The sequence below is a fragment of the Branchiostoma belcheri genome, unplaced genomic scaffold (assembly GCF_001625305.1).
Source record: "Branchiostoma belcheri isolate BF01 breed outbred unplaced genomic scaffold, Haploidv18h27 scaffold8, whole genome shotgun sequence".
Taxonomy (NCBI): Eukaryota; Metazoa; Chordata; class Leptocardii; order Amphioxiformes; family Branchiostomatidae; genus Branchiostoma; species Branchiostoma belcheri.
Window position 1 is genome coordinate 902,599 of NW_017804464.1, and position 17,427 is coordinate 920,025.

Genomic DNA, 17,427 nt, shown 5'->3' on the forward strand with positions numbered 1-17,427 from the left:
TTAAATCTGAATGCTTGTCTTTTTTTATTTCATAGCTTGACATCCACATGTTCAACACATTGGACTCTCCAGCTTCAAAGAGACTATGCAGTATATAATAGATAATATTGGGGGTCTTGGTGGTTACATGTACCATAAACAATTAAGAAATACATTGTATCTACAGTATATTATGTATATCATACTGTCAAGCAATCAAACTTCCATTGAGAAAGTAAGTAGCTCATTTGCTGGCAGCAGTTATCTACATAAAATTGTACATCTACACACACGTCACCTGCCATGATATTGAGCATGCTTTCTTTGCAACTCTTCTACAATTCTTCCTTGGAAACCATTTTTACAGAATCTGTTCACGTCTTCTATTGTTCATAAACAAAGATCAGTCTGGGATATCATTCTATTACAAGAAATACGGATTAAATTATAACATTTCTTCTGGACTACACTGTACAAAATAATGTACATGTACTACTGTAAATCACTCTATATTCGCGGTAGCAAAACTTCTCGGTCTGAAAAAAATGGAGATGTTCGTGGAACTATATCTTCGCGGTGATGGCAGGTGCAAAAGAAAGAAAGTTGGGGAATTATTTGTTTGCAGTAAGAATAAATTCGCAGTACACAAGGGCCCGCGAAAACCACGAATATAAAAGTACTGCGAATATAAAAAGACTTACAGTATATAAACCACTTGTGAGACATTGCAGATGCCTGACATGTCCAAAAGGAGAAAATGGTGTCATGAAATCCTGTTTAACTGCAAAATATAGCAGCTAAAAGCAAGGATACTTGTAGTGGCACAAAATACCCAATCTGGACAAATGTTGGTGTGCACAATCATATTATGATGGTAATATGTAAAAGTTCTACAAGTTCACAGAGAGAATTCTTAATCTGATATAAACAAGTTAATCTTTACAAGCATTTTCACTTTGTTGCTGACTAAGTCTCCTATAATATAGTTTACATGAACATGATATTGCATAATATAGCTTGCAGACATTCTAAGACATATCATACATGTATAATCTGCACATTAATCATCCAGGTCCAATAAAAGAAACTGTGATGAAAGTATGAAGGATTCACATTTGTTGCACTGTACTATGAGAAGCAAAACTCACCAATACCCTCACATACACAGAAATACACACAAAACTACACCTAGAATTAATTACATTGTATGACAGTTGCATGGCTGTGGTAAAAAGTTGCAGGCTCAAACCCCAGGTTAAGTGTATGATAAATGTTGAGTTTTGCTGAGAAAACATTGTCTTGTTTTCGGACTTGTAACTACCGGGGGAACACTGTGAGATTTGAGAAATTCTGTCAAAAGATAGAATACCACTGTATATTCATAGTCATTGCAGAAAGATACAGGTGTGTAAAATGGTGAAAAAACTGGTAGGATGGTAGCTACTATAGAGGGCTTCACATATAAGACGGTTATGCATGTATTTTGTTGGCAAGTCCTAAAATTTTCAGGTGATTCCCAAAATTGTACGACACATTTTGAACACCATTTTCTGCACGGCAGCTAAATTTTGTACAAACATCCACAACTGTCCTACAAATTCACATTTTTGTTTGTTGTAAACCTGTCCTACCACACAATTTTGTGCCAGGACACTTTCTTAATGCTGTGTACTTTTGGTAATGATTAATTATTAAGATAGACAATACAATGACCCCCAAATTTTCTTTCACAATAAACTCATTCTAAATATTATATTCAGGAGAATTATATACACTCATACCATAGGTTCCTATTTTGAGATCACACTAAAAGCATTGGAATGTTCAACAACATTAAATACTAGGGAGGAATGTGGCTGTTAATACTTGCACAATGTTGTGTATTTGAGCTTTTACAATGTACATGTACATCAATGATGCTATTGTACAGTACATATTTCCAGTAGTTTCTAAAGTCTAAGGCAGATGTACATGTACATTACCAGCAGCACACATTCTACATTCAAATATGTATTCCCAACTTTCAGCTAAAAAAAATATGCTAGACACCTTGTAAAGTTTGATGGACAAGGCCTAGCAAACAAAATGTTGTGTTTCCAGTTTCCTGACCAACCCTAGCATTTTTTTATCGACCTCTGGTAAGGCTATAAAATCTGAATTTCAAATGCTCAGAATAATCTGAAACATCATTTAATGCATTGTCGGAAGCAATTTTTTTCTTCAGTAAATCAGGTGAAATATAAGTCCAAAAGCCAATAGGTGGACGGGTCCTTGAAACAGTCCTGAAGCATTGTTTAACTTTGTTTCTTGGATCATTTTAGCCAAAATCTAAAAAAAGTTTCAAATAGAAAAGAAAATCTGTACCTACAGACCCTATTTTTTCCAGGACTGAAACCATAAACACAACATGACTTTTCCTAGGCCTAATAAAGTGCCCCTCCCATGCTAATATTCCGCCCCCAGAGTTGTTGGAGTGCTCTCAGTCTCAGCAGCCCTGCTGCAATATGTTCCCCACTCTTCTGGTCTGGACTCCTAGTACAATGGCTTGCTACCTTGCTCCTCAAATTCTGCCCAAGCAGCGTTCAGCTCAAAGAAGATGAGTTTGGCCATTTCTTCTGTTGGTTTGTCAACATGCTGTAGGGCACAGAATGCTGAGTGTTAGAGGGTCAAATTAACTCGTCAACCAAACAACTACTATGGCTAAACGACAAAAGACAGACCCTGGCCAAAACACTGATACACATGTAGCGTCCAGAGTACTGAAATTCACTTTTGTTGGCAGTAGCAAAAGTTTGCGGTCTGAGAAAAATGGAGGTTTTCACAGTGGCGGCAGGTGCAGAAAAAAGAAAGTCTACTGCAAACTATTATTTAACGGTAATGATAAGTTCACGGTACAGAAGTGACCACAAAAAAACACAAAACATAAAAGTATTGGAAAAACAAACAAACAAACAAACAAACAAACAGGAATTACACTATTGTTGTCAGGAAACTGTAGAACTGAGACCATACCTTGTCAGGATGGACAGACAGACAGGCCTTCCTGTAGTGTTTCTTGACCTGGTCAGGCTGGACCAGCTGGTGCATGCCCACCTCCTTCCATCTGTGTTCCCCCTCCCACAGGACTGTGTGCAGGGAGCTCAGCAGGGCACGGATGTTCCCTTCCTTCCCTTCTATCCAGTCCAGGATCTGGTGGAAACAAGAAAACAGTTACTGTAGCTACTTTTCTGTTGACAAGAACAAAATTGCAATTGAAATTTAAACTATGTTGTTGATGCCAAACATAGATGTAGTCAAGTATATCTATATGATAGTAATCTTGTCATCATCTTAGATCTGCTACAGAACAGACAACCGAGAATCGCCAATTCCCAACTTTTATTAATTCAAGAATTTATCATACACGTCGTTCTTCTGGAAAACAGATGATTTACGGTTGGGAGCATCATCACTAGATAGCTCCTGCACTTAGATGTGCAAAGATTGGCAGCTGTAACATGTCGTTCGGTGTAATATAGCTATCTGCCTGAAAAGCTGGTGTGTTATGCCGAAGGGCAGTTAACTTATACCAGCTATACATGTACAGAATCTGATACAGATTTTAAGCCAGTACAAGAACAATGAATTACCTTCAGCTTTTGAGGGTCTGTTTCCCCTGCTCGCAGTTCTTTCCTCAACTCCTTCAGAGAGACACGTTCACCACTTTTCTTGGCAGTAGAGGCAAAGCCCTGAGAGGAGAGGAGGTCTTCAAAAGCTGTTTCTTCCACCTTCGGACGGGCTCCTATAAGTTAGATACAATAATACACTGGTAAGACTTCTAAAAACTTAGGCATAGTGCCACTGTGTAGTCCAGTGGTTAGCGATCCTGCCTCTGGACTAAGAGGTTAGGAGTTTGAATCCCTGCTCAGATGTCATTCACCTGGCATGCACGCTACTGGAAAGGGTTGTAGTCCTTATATTAGGACGGGACGTTAATCCATGGCTCCAGGATGAGATTTGTTATCTTGACACCCTCCATGTATAACAGCGTAGCCAATATGAACGGTATCCATCCTATCCCATATATTACTCATTTCATCGCTTAACTGCCAACTACATAGCAGTGATCAGGCATCAGTTAGAATAGAAAATAATGACTGACATTTAGATATTTGCAGGTACATCTCACCTGAACCTTGTAAACCTCCTTGGATGCAGGAAAGAATAAGCAGGGCCATGATCTCATGTAAAAGTTCACAGCAAATACTACTAGTACTAGTAGTCTGTTACTACTGTACATGCAATGTCGTATGGAATAAACATACATGGGAGAGGCCAGGTACACAGATCATGAAGTTTAAACGTAAGTTTAAAATCATTCTAAAAATTATAATGTTCCACTATCTGGGCACTTAATCATCCTTTTTGTAACAAACAGAATGGTATATTGCAATGCCTTTTCCACTTGCTTTAAGTAAATCAGTTGTAGACACTCACTAAGTATTACTAAAAGATCCCAGTTCTCAATCTCCAGAAATCACAATCTTACCATATGCAGAGGGGTTCCATCTGGAGTTGTCCTTGTTGCCTGTCATTGGTAGGTTGATGTTATAATTAGGCTTGAAGGCTTGCTGCTGCTGCTGTGGAGATGGCTGTGGGATCTGTCCTCCCATTGGTCGACCAGGCTGTTGCCATGGCGACTGCTGCTGCTGCTGCTGCTGCCTTGCGCCTTGGCCTCCCCCCCACCCTGGTCCCGGTGAGGCGGTCCCCAGTCCAGCAAAGCCACCCCCGGCCGGTTTAGGTTGCGGCTGTGGGGAAAAGTTGTTGCTTTTGTTTCCTGAACTCCCTAGATGACTCCCTAGGTTACCCAAGTCAGCGAACGGGTCGTAGGCCTTGCCGGCTGGTTTGGCCTGATGGCTGGGTGTCGTGACAGGACTTGTCCTCCCGCTGAGACTGAGCGGGGTGTTTCTTCCACTGCTCCCGGGGCTAGCGCCACCCCAGGCCATCAGGTTAGGCTGTGAGTGGCTCTGGTGGAAGGTGTTGGACGACCAGGGATGACCTAGGAGGTTAGGGTCTGTGGACACGTGGGTGAGAGTAGGGCCGGTCTGCCCCCAGGAACCCATCAGGTCAGTTTCAGATGGACCCTGGGCGGGCGCACTCTCCATGACCTTGAAAAAATCATCAGTGCCCTTCTGAGTGCTCTCAGACTGGCTTTTGGAGGGTGAAGAGAACGGATCAAACGCGTTACCGTCTACTTTGCTATCTGATGAGAAGTCTGCAAATGGGTCAAATGTTCCCGACGAAGGCTTTGTGACGTTGGGTTGTATCATCTCCTTGTCCTGCTGTAACGGATCGTACGCACCACCGAGCAGGTTTTCTACCTGTGCTCCATTCTGCTTCCCTCTGGGGTCAAACAGGTCTGCTTCTGTCTGATCTTGTCCTGACGAGAGCAGGTTGACGTTGCTCAAGTTCTCCAAACTTGACCTCTTGCTACTTGCATTGGATTGTGATGGCTTCAATCCACCGCCAAGCAAGTCAGGCTCGCCGCTCCTCTCCAATATATCTGGTACCGGCTCCGCACTGCCAAGATTCAGCAGATCGACGCCACCACTGTCTGTAGAAACATCAGGACCTTGGAAGTTTGTGCTAAACAAGTTCAGTTCAGGATTACCCGTGCCGTCTTCTTCGTCGGCAAGTTTTTGGAAGCCATCGCCGGGCTGGTCAGTGCCGTCTGCCTGATGACCGCTCCGCTGTTTTGACCACGCTGCCCACTCATCATCTGACCCCTCCTCATCCTCCATCAGCTCCAAGTGTTCTTCAGCAGACCGGCCGGGGTATACCATCTCGTCTGCGGGGGACGCAGGCTCTGCTGGTTCGGATGGCGGTGGTGAGTCGTCTGAAGCGTCGCTGTCCTGTCCGGAGTGGTCCTGGTAGGGGGTGATGGTTGCCCTCTCAGTGCGACCTGCGGAGGGCAGAGTTCAGGTTAATTCCCTGTCAAACATTCACAACTAAATTTCTTCCCGGTTTGCAACCTGGTTTGGCTGATGTTCGGGCGCAGTTTGACCAGAACATCAGCCAAACCTGTCTGACCAGATTTAGGCCATTTAGGCTACCTTTCTATAGGAAACGAAATAAATTTTTTAATTGGAGTGAAAAACACACACGACCACAATTATGATTATATCAGTCTAAGATTAAACTATCTAATGTACCTGATGGAAGTCCTGAAGGTTGTCTTGTGGCCTGTAATTTACCTGGAAAACATGCAAAAAGTGACATTCATGTTCACAATGTAATTTTTTAGTCTATACATACATGTCATGTATATTGCCTGTGCAGTTGACAAAAAGAAGTAAAGAACAGGCTAGGTTTTTTTGGTTTGGATTATTAGCTACACGTAATCTTGTCAATTATAAAAAAATGTATTTAGATTAACTTATGTTATACTAATTATAAGCTTACCAAACTCAGCAATGGCCTGGGAGTACTCTTCAGATGCTGTGAAAAGAATCTTTGGATTGCTGCCCTTCACAGAGAAGTTTTCCCAGGGGGCAGGAGCCCTTTTCTGTGGCTCCTGTCCCACAGACAGCTCAAAGGTCACACTGAACAGGTCAGGGTACTTGTCAGCAAGGTCACAGGCGTCAAGGTCATATCTGAGAGGGAATAAACACCATTTAAATACGTATTCCAGCAGTGCAACTTGATCAATTTAGCTAAATCCAAACACATTCTCCATTAAGCCACATAAATTTCTACTCAATCTTAAAGTGTGTTTTTGATGAAACTTGCGATTGGGAAAAATGTAGCCTTAAAAATACTTTGGGGGTGCCATATGAGACCCTCACCAAAGATAGGAAATTACTAATATCATTATGAAATGTATCAACACAGATGAGCTTTCATGGTAAACTCTGAATAAAATTCTTCTTACTTGGAAAATGTTATAGAGGAGGCTTTAGTATCCACGAAGCCTGTGTGAAACTGGACCTGGAACATCTTGATGGAGGTCACCTGGAATAAAATTCAACCCAGTAAGGTACATGTTTCAAAATAACATGTTTCAAAAAAATGTAACTATTTTAAAAATTATTATCTCAAGTTGAGAGTCTTGTTAGGACCAGTTCTATCACACCATACATGTGCCAGTGTAAATCCTAGTTGAAACATTTTGTAACACAATAAAGGGCTTAAAATACTCTTCTTTAGCACCACTAATGAACTTACTTGTCTAACAGAATCAATTAGTCAACACTTATATATGGAAAAGGAAAAACTCATTGAACATGACAAAGACTCATAATTGTCATTGAATGAGATAGTTCCTAGTATGACAAGACAGTAGGTACTGCTACGTCTATGACTAAGAGTATTATCTACCTGGATATCTAACCTTCAACAGTGTAACAGTTCAGATAATCTCAGAACAGTTATCTGTCTGGACTGACCTTGCCCTGCATCTTGCCCCCAAAAGTAGATCTAGCGTGGTACAGCTGCACCACCACATCACCTGTCACCACCAGGTTCAGGGGAATCACCACCCGCCCATCTTCAACTGAAAAACCACTGCACGGGAAAACATCAACTTGAAGTTCAATGGTGCAATGATTTTGAGGATACAAGAATTGCCAAGGAATATCATGGCACAAGTTAGTTAATCATTGAATCTACACGTAACAGTGCACACACCAATTCTGGACATTAACATGATGACCAATAACGCTGACCTCTTTAAACTTTTGAGGTAGAATTTGACCAGTCACTATATAATGGTTTTCCTTAGCTCTATGTGAGAGCATTTCCCCTTTGTGTTGGAACAAAAGTTTTACCCTTTTTAACATTAAACTATGAACACAGATATGAACACAGTTTGATGATGATGCTGACCTCATTTTCTCATACTCCTCAGACGTGGTGAGAATCCTGTCGTCTCCGATGTACACCTCACAGAAGGGCCGACAGCCGCTTCTCTGTTTGTTGAAGAGTGGGACAGGTTTCATCACCACAGACTTCAGCATAAGGGGTCTGCTGTGGGGAAGTACTGCCTTCTCCCCCATCATGTCACACACATACTCTATGTACCTGAACAGGAGGAAACAAAAATAAAGACATTATCAGCTTCTCTGCTTGTTGAAGAGTGGGACGGGTTTCATCACCACAGACTTCAGCATCAGTGGTCTGCTGTGTGGAAGTACTGCCTTCTCCCCCATCATGTCACACACATACTCTATGTACCTGCATGGGATGAAAGAGAAAGAAAGACATCATGAAAAGCAATGGACATCACAACCATTAAGAGTTCAAAGATTTTATCTGGTCTATGTTCCTCTTCTCCTAAGTTACGAAGCCTCAAATGCTGTCAGATTGAATTCAAATTTTGTAAACAATTTCTAAATAGTTAACAAAATTGACATGTGCCCTTACAGCCACTGCAAAGTTTAAAAAGTGGAGTTCATAAATTCCAATATTAAGCTTCATTTTTGCTTTCGGCATTGTGGGGCATAACTGTTGAGTGTTTGGCTCAGAACCCATAGGTCATGGGTTCGAATCCACCAACATGCCTTGTTGTGCCCCTGGGAAAGGCACTTAACATGACTTTCCTTACTCCATTCAGGTCAGTTGTATAGGCTTCAGTTAGGGATGTCCCTTGCATATGATGTTAAAAGGAGGTGCCATGTTTGGGGAGAGTCACACCCCACACACTTTAAAGAACCCATTGCACCTTTCAAAAAAGAGTAGGGGCATGCCCCGATGTGCGATGGTCCAATTTCTACTGTCTGAAAGCCAGTGATTCAATACGGACTCCAGGAAGAGCATTGGCAAATTTATACCATCAGAGATTCTAACAAAACAAACAAAAAAACAAACAAGCAAACCTCTTGTGGCATGGCCCGATGCCAGGAGGAGCCCTCCTCATACTGAACATGTAGAGAGCCGGCTCTGGGGAGGTGAACAGCTTACAGAAGGCCAGGAAAGCACACACTACAGTCGCTGAAGAAACCTTCCCATCCTGAAATCAAAAATACTTCTTTAGTATTTCTACGTTCTAAAACAGAAGCCTTTGGACAGCAGCTTTTTTTAATTTTTGTGCTATTTCTCTTTTTGTGCTGTTTCTGCTCTCAGACTAGAGGATTTGCAGTGCTTGGATAAATGTGTATAAAACTTTGTACTAACTATACATATCAAACAACAAAACTTAGATGTGTATGCGCAAAATATACATGACATATCTTTTAACCAAGTAGAATATACTGCTCTCAGAGTACACTACTTTGTACTAAATATACATATCAAACAGCCATACTTACACAAGTATGTAGACAATATATTTTACCTGACTAAAACACAAATTTTAAAATCAAAGTAAGGGTCCAGTCATAATTCCCTACAGCAAAAGTGAATTTTCCTTGCAGTTCTCAGCTAGATGTACATCTGTACTCACCAGACAGTGGAGAACACAGACGTTCCTGGGATCCTGTCTCAGCCACTGCTGCATGTTCTTGCAGATGGCAAATAAGTTAGACAAGGACGGGGCACGTTTGGGTGGCCAGCCACACTCTGACACCTGAAAGTCCAGAAAAAAAGTTCACCATGAGGCCACAGCCTTCACCAAATCACCAAATAGAAAGATGTCCATGTTATTCATAAATACATTATATCAAATAAATGTACCATTCAGGATATGCACCACCGACAGTTGACTAAAGTCATCGTCTTTCAAACTGTGTGTGACAGTTTTTCCATTCATTGTGCTATATGTTAGCCAATGTAGACATTGAAACAATCTCTGGTTGTGTATAAGATAATCCCAAAGAAAAGTCCTAGCATCCTATGCTCTACCAACCTGATGAAATTATTTTCTTTTTTTTTTTCCTTTCTTTCAGGAAGGGGGTTTGGACTCATGTTCCATTATCGTTATATGTTGTATGTCTAGTACTTATTTATTTACTCAGACTCTTTTTAGTGTCTAGTCAAATATTTAATTTTTAATAATGTACAAGTGGTGGCAAGAAAATAAGTTGGGCACAACTTGAGTACGCTGTCACTTAGTCTTCCTCCTTTTGATCGTGATGTCTTCTTAAAAAAAACTTTTGGAAGTATTGACATAGTCAGAGATATGATGTCCAACCTACCCTGTTGTGGAACTTGTGATGCCTGTATGTACGCTGAGACAGGTTGTACACAGCATAGTGCCCTGTGTGACGGGAGTCCAGGTACAGTCTCACCTCCTCCAGGTTGTTCTTAATGGTGGCTTCTATGCCTTCTGCTGGGAAGGACATAACTGGAGCAAAGGCAAATTAAAAGATTGATGAGTGTGTCTCTTGATCAATGATCCTAACAAAACCAATGCAATGCTAATGCTTACTATAGTGTTATTTTGTATGATATGTATGGTTATATGACTTTAAATGATTGTGAACTTTTATCTTTTTTGATATACTAGTATTTTGTCTGATCCTATTGCCATCAGGGTGAAGAGTACATGAAGGTCTATACTAATGACTTACCTATGACTCTAGATGTGACATAGGTCAAATCCATGTCAGTCCTTGTGTAGCTGTAAAAATACATTAAAATCATGTATTAGTTATCAATATTATCATCATTATCGTCAATAGTTATCAATAGACAAACAAGAAGAGTTTTTCATGATGCACACATAAGAAGCCATTTAAGACATAGGGTTACAATGTTACATCTTGTAACATATAGGGTCACCATAATTTTTAAAAGCATGTCACATGCTAAGGTATAGGATACTTGCTCTAAGACATAGGGTAACCATGTTATATGCTCTAAGATACAATGTAACAATGCTACATGCTGTACTTGGTGTAAGATTGGAGTTGTGACATAAGACTCACTTGGCCATGGACTGCATGACCTTGCTTGATGTGTCCTTCAGGTTCTTGAGGAAACTCCCCGCCCCGCCCTTCATCTTGTCCAACAGAGCATTTCCAGATGCACCTTCCAAATCCCCCTGGCTGCTGTGGCCTGGAGAGTCTAACAATTCAAGGCATAATATATCAGCACAGCACTCGAAATCCTTTTTTCTGCAAACCTGCACTGGTACAAATAACATTGAAAATTTAACCTGCACCAGACAAAGGTTAAAAATATGACAACCTCTAGCCTTTGATATTTTTTTTGGATCAACTGTAAGATAACAATTTCTATAGATTAGATCTAGACTAACTCAAAACTGATGATTTTATGAACTTTCTTTATCTCAATCAACCAGTGAAATATTCTTTAAGTATTGACGTGTGTCATGGATACATGTGTATATACACTGGGGAATAAGAAAGCATATGACTTGGTGTTTAGACCTGTCAAGTAGATGGAATTGCTATGGAACAATGTAGTTACCAAAATTTTTGGCTTGGTTCTCTTCTGGCATTCTGTCTGAGGCTTGCGGTGACCGGGTCTCAGTGAGCTGGAAGGTAAGAATGAAACATACATGTACATGTAGCTGATAGGAGAAAGAGAAACCATTCCAACCGCATGAAACTTTGTTGAGAGATGTCACTTTGCTCACCTCTGTGTCTCACAATGCCACTAAGGTAGTGTGTAAATTTATGTCAGTATAGTAGCGGTACTTGGTGATTCAGTATTTTGGACCTGTGCCTAAACACTTTTTAAGGTCCTATATGATAGTATATCAGTACACATTACATTGTATGTAATTTGTTCAGCTTTACCTGTAGTGGAGACTTGGGGTTGATGTTACGAGCAATAGCGATCTCCTGCAGCCTTTCCACTAACGCATTGATGTCTGGTCTTTCCATGGGGTTGGTCTTCAACATCATGTCTGAAAATCAAGTGAAAGAGTGTATGAACTTTTTTGCTTGGCAATCATATGATTACTGTAAAACATGTAACAATAGTGAGTCAAAATGCTTAAAAAGGCATTTTTTGCCACAAAAAAACATCAAAGGATAACGGCTCATTTTAGTTTCTTTTTGTATCATTTCCAAATTTCGAGTTTAATCAAGGCATTTTGTATGTCTCTCTCTAACACTGTCTGAACATATCTGCCTCTTCTCTTTGGGACATTAAAATTATTAGTAATAGAGTATGATATGCTTTTTCATTTGCTGATGCAGGTATCATATGAAACAGGAGAGAAAACCAGTAACTCACCTATCAGTTCATGGAAGACTGTGTATTTGACATCTGTCTCAGGAATGGTGTATTTAGCATTCAGAATGCGCAGCTTGGCAGAGTCCTCAAATGGGTGTTGGCCAAAGCAAAGTAAATACAGGACACAGCCGAGTGCCTAGAACAGAGACAAAATATGTTTATATAACAGAGCTGTGATTCACAAAAACACCTGCAAGAAATTGTAATATAGAGGCTACATGTATTGTATAATTGTCATGTCATATGTCATAAGTCAAGAATGAGGATGTGATTCATGTATGTAAACAACATCTTTGAATATCCAATCAATTCTACATCCAACAGATGAATTTGGAATAAGAATTATAATGCTAATATTGAATTATAGCTACCATCTAATCATTAGCAACAGCAGAGATAAACCTAGTCCACACATTCCTTCAAATAAAATTATAGGACATGCATGTACATACAATGTAATATTTGCAATATTCATCTCTACCTAACTTACATGTATAAAAAAAATAATGTGCAATCCGAAAAAAAATTTAGGTTGGCTAGAACACTGGTGTAAACTATTCCTTCACAGCACATTGAAGTCAATAACATTGAAGAGGTGTATAATGTAAGACTAACCCAGATGTCTACTCTGTCATTGATGGGGTAGTTCTGATACAGGTCCAACATCTCAGGAGTACGGTACATGGGTGTGGTATTCCTGGTCATCTGGGCACAAGAGGAACATACACTTGTCAGCACAGGGTCATTCATTGTGAAGTACAGCCAAACTTGTCTAAGATGACCACCGAGGGGACCAAACAAAAGTGGTCTTCTTAGACAAGTGGTCTTCTTATACAAAAAGCATGAGAAGACATGATAAGACAGGACAAGACAGGGTACAAAATTTCCATCCATTTTATAATACACTGCCCCATTTTTCATTTAGCAAAGACTGCCATGCTGTCCAAATAAACTACAAGTTCCATCAAGATTTCTTGCTGTCATCACCTATAAACGTTTTCCACAACATGTTTGAAAATGACGCAGTCGTCATAAACCGAGATTTGGCCATGTGCAGACCCAAATAGTGCTGATTGCCGTCGAGTTGAACAAGTGGTCGGCTTAGGCAAGTCCCTTAAAGTTAAAGCTTAAAAGAAAAAGTGGTCATTATGGTCACATGGCTGGCTTAGAGAAGTGGCCGCTTGGCTAAGTTTGACTTCCTGAAGTTCTTACCTCTTCCTCAGCCATGGCTCTCTGATGTGCGCTCCATGTGTGGTCAGGATAGTGGCTGGTGGTGGTGGCACTGCCGAAGTCACACAGCTTTATCAGACCACGGCTACTGATCAACAAGTTCTCCACCTGAAATTCACATTCACAACCATTTTCAACATCAAATGTTTTCAGGTACATTGTACATTGTGCATTGTATGTAGTTGTCTGGATCATTCTTAGTAGCAGTCAAATTGCAAATCACCCATTACTGTTTTTTATTCAATTCTCATAATGTACCTGTCCCAGACTCCCATCATCCCAAAAATTACTAACTACATTTGTATACGAATCAAACAGAAAACACAATCACAAGTAAAACTGTCATCTATAGCAAAGAATCAGGCTCGAAATACTTTTTTTTCTGCATACCTGCACTGGTAACATTAAAAATTTACAAACAAATTTTACCTGCTCCATTATTGCCAATTGCCATTATTTTCTCCATACTTCAGAGGTGGTGACAGTCAATATATACCTTGTACACATAATTATAAACCTAGTACATGGACCAATGCAGGTTAGGTGCAGTTAAACATCAGAAATATCTGCCAATTTTTACCTGCACTAAGCCATAAAGAACCAGGTTGCACTAAAACACAATGAGACTAAACTCAGGTCTGCCAACAGTAAATGCAGAAAATGGCTGATATCCCTCCAACTGACCTTGAGATCTCGGTGTATGATGGGAGGTTTCTGGCGGTGCATGTGCTGCACGGCCCGGCAGGTCTGATAGAACACCTGCAGCACCTGGTCACACGGCAGGGAACCCTGCTGTCTGTTCAGTACATCCACCAGCGGGCCTCCTGATCAGAACAATAACAGCTTAGTCAAACCTGTCCTGTACTGAATACTCACATCACCCTATATATAAATTAATTTATCATGAAAGTTCATGTTGGTAGTAATGTTTAAACTTCTTGTTATTGTTCCAACTCGAGATTGTTCTCACCTAAAGCTTTCGACCAGTCACTCTGGTATTCTTTAATAGACTGGCCCAGTGAGACTTGTCATATGGCTTTATTGTAAGAATATTGGACAACAAACAAGACTAATTCCTGAGAGGGGTAAAAGAGGCTATTTAAATTAGGGCCGACAGGACTGACATTATTTACCAGATACCTTTGACCCAGTGTTAACATTGCACTTCAGAGAGGCCACATGGCAAGTCTCACTGGGTCAGTCTATTGAAGAAGACCAGAGTGACTGTTCGAAACCTCTTAGAGTAAGAACAATTCTTTGTGCTGGAACTCAAACTCTAATTTCGTCTCTATATAAAATGATGACAAAAACATGCTAAATGACAGTACAGATTCATACAGATTTTGTTGTCCAGAATATTATTGTTTTGGGGCCCTAAAGTTGCATTGGATGCATAGGTTAAATAGCAGTGGATAAGAAGCTAACCTGTGCAGAGTTCTGTCAAGAGGAGGAACTCAGCCTGTCCATGGTCAGACTCCTCCTTACTGATGCTGGCTGCTGACAGAAACTGGATGATGTTAGGATGGCCAGACAGCTTTTTCTGTGCAGCAGGTCAAGGAAGAGGTTTAGTCCAGTCTAAGACCATTATTTTATAATGATTCAGTATATTCTTAGCTTTCATTTTGGGGGGATTAAAGACTGGGATTGCAAGTGAATATTGATAGGTAAGGACAAAAGGTCACCACAAATTCCCCGAGGGAGCATGTCACGTGACCCCGCTAGGATTGTCGCATTCAGTGCTCGCAAATAAAATTGACATAACAGAAAAAATGGTCACATGCAAGCCATACACAAACAAAAAGATTTGCGAAAATGTGAAGTAAATGCTGATTCTACCAGGACAGATCCAAATTGGGATCTCTAGAAAGGATTAGGTATATTGCTATAAACATATTACTGGTACCTCCTGATGTCACTTAAAATCTGTGCTTTCCAGAAAACCTAAATACATGTATCTTTTTATGCTGTCTGTATATGATACTGCACACAAATCAAAACTGTACCAGCAGAGACACTGATCGTGATCTCTACCGACAGAGACTAAGATCAAGATCCCTACAGATATAATATATGATGCTACCAGATCAGAGTATATATATCATAAAAGTTATCCATCTCTTAAGTTGTTGAATAATACCAAACAGTCATCAGGATCAGTGGATGATTTTTCAGTCTTCTTCAGACTTTTCTGCCACTGCTGACTCACTGTTTTCAAGCCTGAAGTAATTTGGTTACTACTGACACGGGACCTCTTGGTTCTGAGTCAAACATTGTTAGTTGTGCCACACGACCCCAATCCACTACACTTGAAATCAACTGATGGCATAAAGGATACGATGAAGCATATTTCTTGTATGATGTTCTTGCTTGCATCTTCATCAGATGCCAGAAGTCTCTGAAAGTAATCAAAAAGGCATGACAATAGGTTAACAAATTTGCAACATTCCAATTACAATGTACATTTCTAGAATGCAATGATATACTGATGATGATAAACTACTACAAACTATTTCACAATGAATGAAGACTAAGTAAAAATATTTTGACAAATTAAGATAATAAGAGAATGGCCAGAAATTTGCGTAACACAAGTTACCAACCTTCAAAGCATATTCTTTTTTCTTTGCAAGATCTTCTGCCACATACACCACTGCAAATCCCCCTGAAGTGAAGAGAATGATGAAGAATTAACATGATGAAAAGATAATTTTACAAGGGGTCACCTATGCTGGTTAATACATGAAAGACAGATTTGGCGGATAAATCAAGAGTATACGAAATCACAGCATAGGCAACTCCTACACTCGAACAGTCTAGTGAGAACACTGGTGTTGTAGCTATTATATTGTAACCTGAACTGTGGCGACTTCTGTGGAGTGTATTTAGCTGGGAACTTTCCACATCCTCCACAAGAGTCGCCACAGCTAAATATACACCTACCTATGACATTTGACCCACTTGAGCTGGTTTGTTTGCTTTGTGGCATAATTTCAGATACCGGTATGACTAAAATCTAAAGATCTATGAAAAGGTAACAAGCTAAACTCCTTTCGTAGACAAGGTGGAACATCAAGACACTGCATCGGCACCACAAACTAACGTACAACCATAGAAGTTTGCACAATTCCTGAGTGAGTGTACGTTTTAGTACGACCGGTGAGTACAGCCCCCCTCCCCCTAAATAATATTACCTCACCTTCGGCGATGACTCTTTTGACTCGTAGTTTTATATCTCCCAATTCCACGAGTTGTCCAACAAAGTCATTGTCACTGCCGCCTCCGGGGGAACTCAGGTAACCCAGGGCAGACTTGAAGAAGTCTGACATGGCCCTAAAGATGATACACTTGTGATCGAGCCGAACGGATGTAGCTACATGTAGTCGTCAGCGACGGGACTCGAACCTGGGCACGTGACGTCCACGCCTACTCTCGCATGTTCTCGCGAGATATCGCAAGTCAAAAACCTTGACCACGAAGCTGTCATGAAGCTTTAGATCCTTGCCTTGACCTTCAAAACGTTTCAACTCCTAACCCAAGCCTTGTCCAAAGTCAAGAAAATTATCTTCTTTATATAAACGTAGGTATTGTTATTGGTTTGTCTGAGTTTCCACACACTTGTGGTAAAAGAAGAGGGGTTGTGGTATTTGGTATGTGGGTAGGTCTTGGGAAATTTGGGTCTCCTGGTGGCTGGCCTTGGTACTGCAGCAGAACCTGCCTTTGTATCTTTTGTCTTGGGCATGGTATAGTCTTACTTTTTTGCTGGCTGATAACTTGTTATGTCAGAAATAAGGTGTGGGTCCCCCTATATAAACAGCTTGTTCTGGACTACAGGAGAGTTTCCAGGAAAATCATTCAAAGCAAATAAATCAAGAAAGGAACAACTTTTTAGGATTTTTGGCATGTAACGTTAGGTAGCTTAGACAGTGATGTACATGTACACAATAAAATTCAAAATTCTGTAGATGAGATGATTTAGCATAATTAAAAAGGAAATTAAAAATTCCATTGTTATAGACTTCTTGTTACATGTCATGTACTGAGGTATGAGATCTCCAAAGTCTTGTTTGGCATTTCATTTCTCTCCATTGTCAACAGCTG

General features: G+C 40.4%; 1 protein-coding gene across 2 annotated transcripts; it reads right to left on the reverse strand.

The window, feature by feature from the left end:
* On the reverse strand, positions 1–16,765 carry LOC109486250 (cyclin-G-associated kinase-like). 2 transcript variants are annotated; one of them, XM_019789991.1, is made up of 24 exons: positions 16,526–16,765; positions 15,930–15,991; positions 15,665–15,724; positions 14,755–14,869; positions 14,014–14,153; positions 13,312–13,437; positions 12,715–12,804; positions 12,100–12,235; positions 11,658–11,767; positions 11,326–11,392; positions 10,821–10,959; positions 10,464–10,513; positions 10,089–10,237; positions 9,398–9,520; positions 8,832–8,965; positions 7,843–8,037; positions 7,404–7,521; positions 6,890–6,969; positions 6,421–6,611; positions 6,171–6,212; positions 4,508–5,920; positions 3,609–3,760; positions 2,992–3,168; positions 1–2,613 (listed from the first exon to the last, which is right to left on the reverse strand). In XM_019789991.1, the coding sequence occupies exons 1-24, from the start codon at positions 16,653–16,655 to the stop codon at positions 2,512–2,514; spliced, it is 4,101 nt and encodes a 1,366-aa protein (XP_019645550.1). In that variant the 5' UTR covers positions 16,656–16,765; the 3' UTR covers positions 1–2,511. The 2 variants fall into 2 exon arrangements, with proteins under 2 accessions (XP_019645550.1, XP_019645551.1); XM_019789992.1 differs by lacking the exons at positions 1–2,613; positions 2,992–3,168; positions 3,609–3,760 and adding an exon at positions 3,962–4,165.
* Between the last annotated feature and the right edge of the window lie 662 nt (positions 16,766–17,427).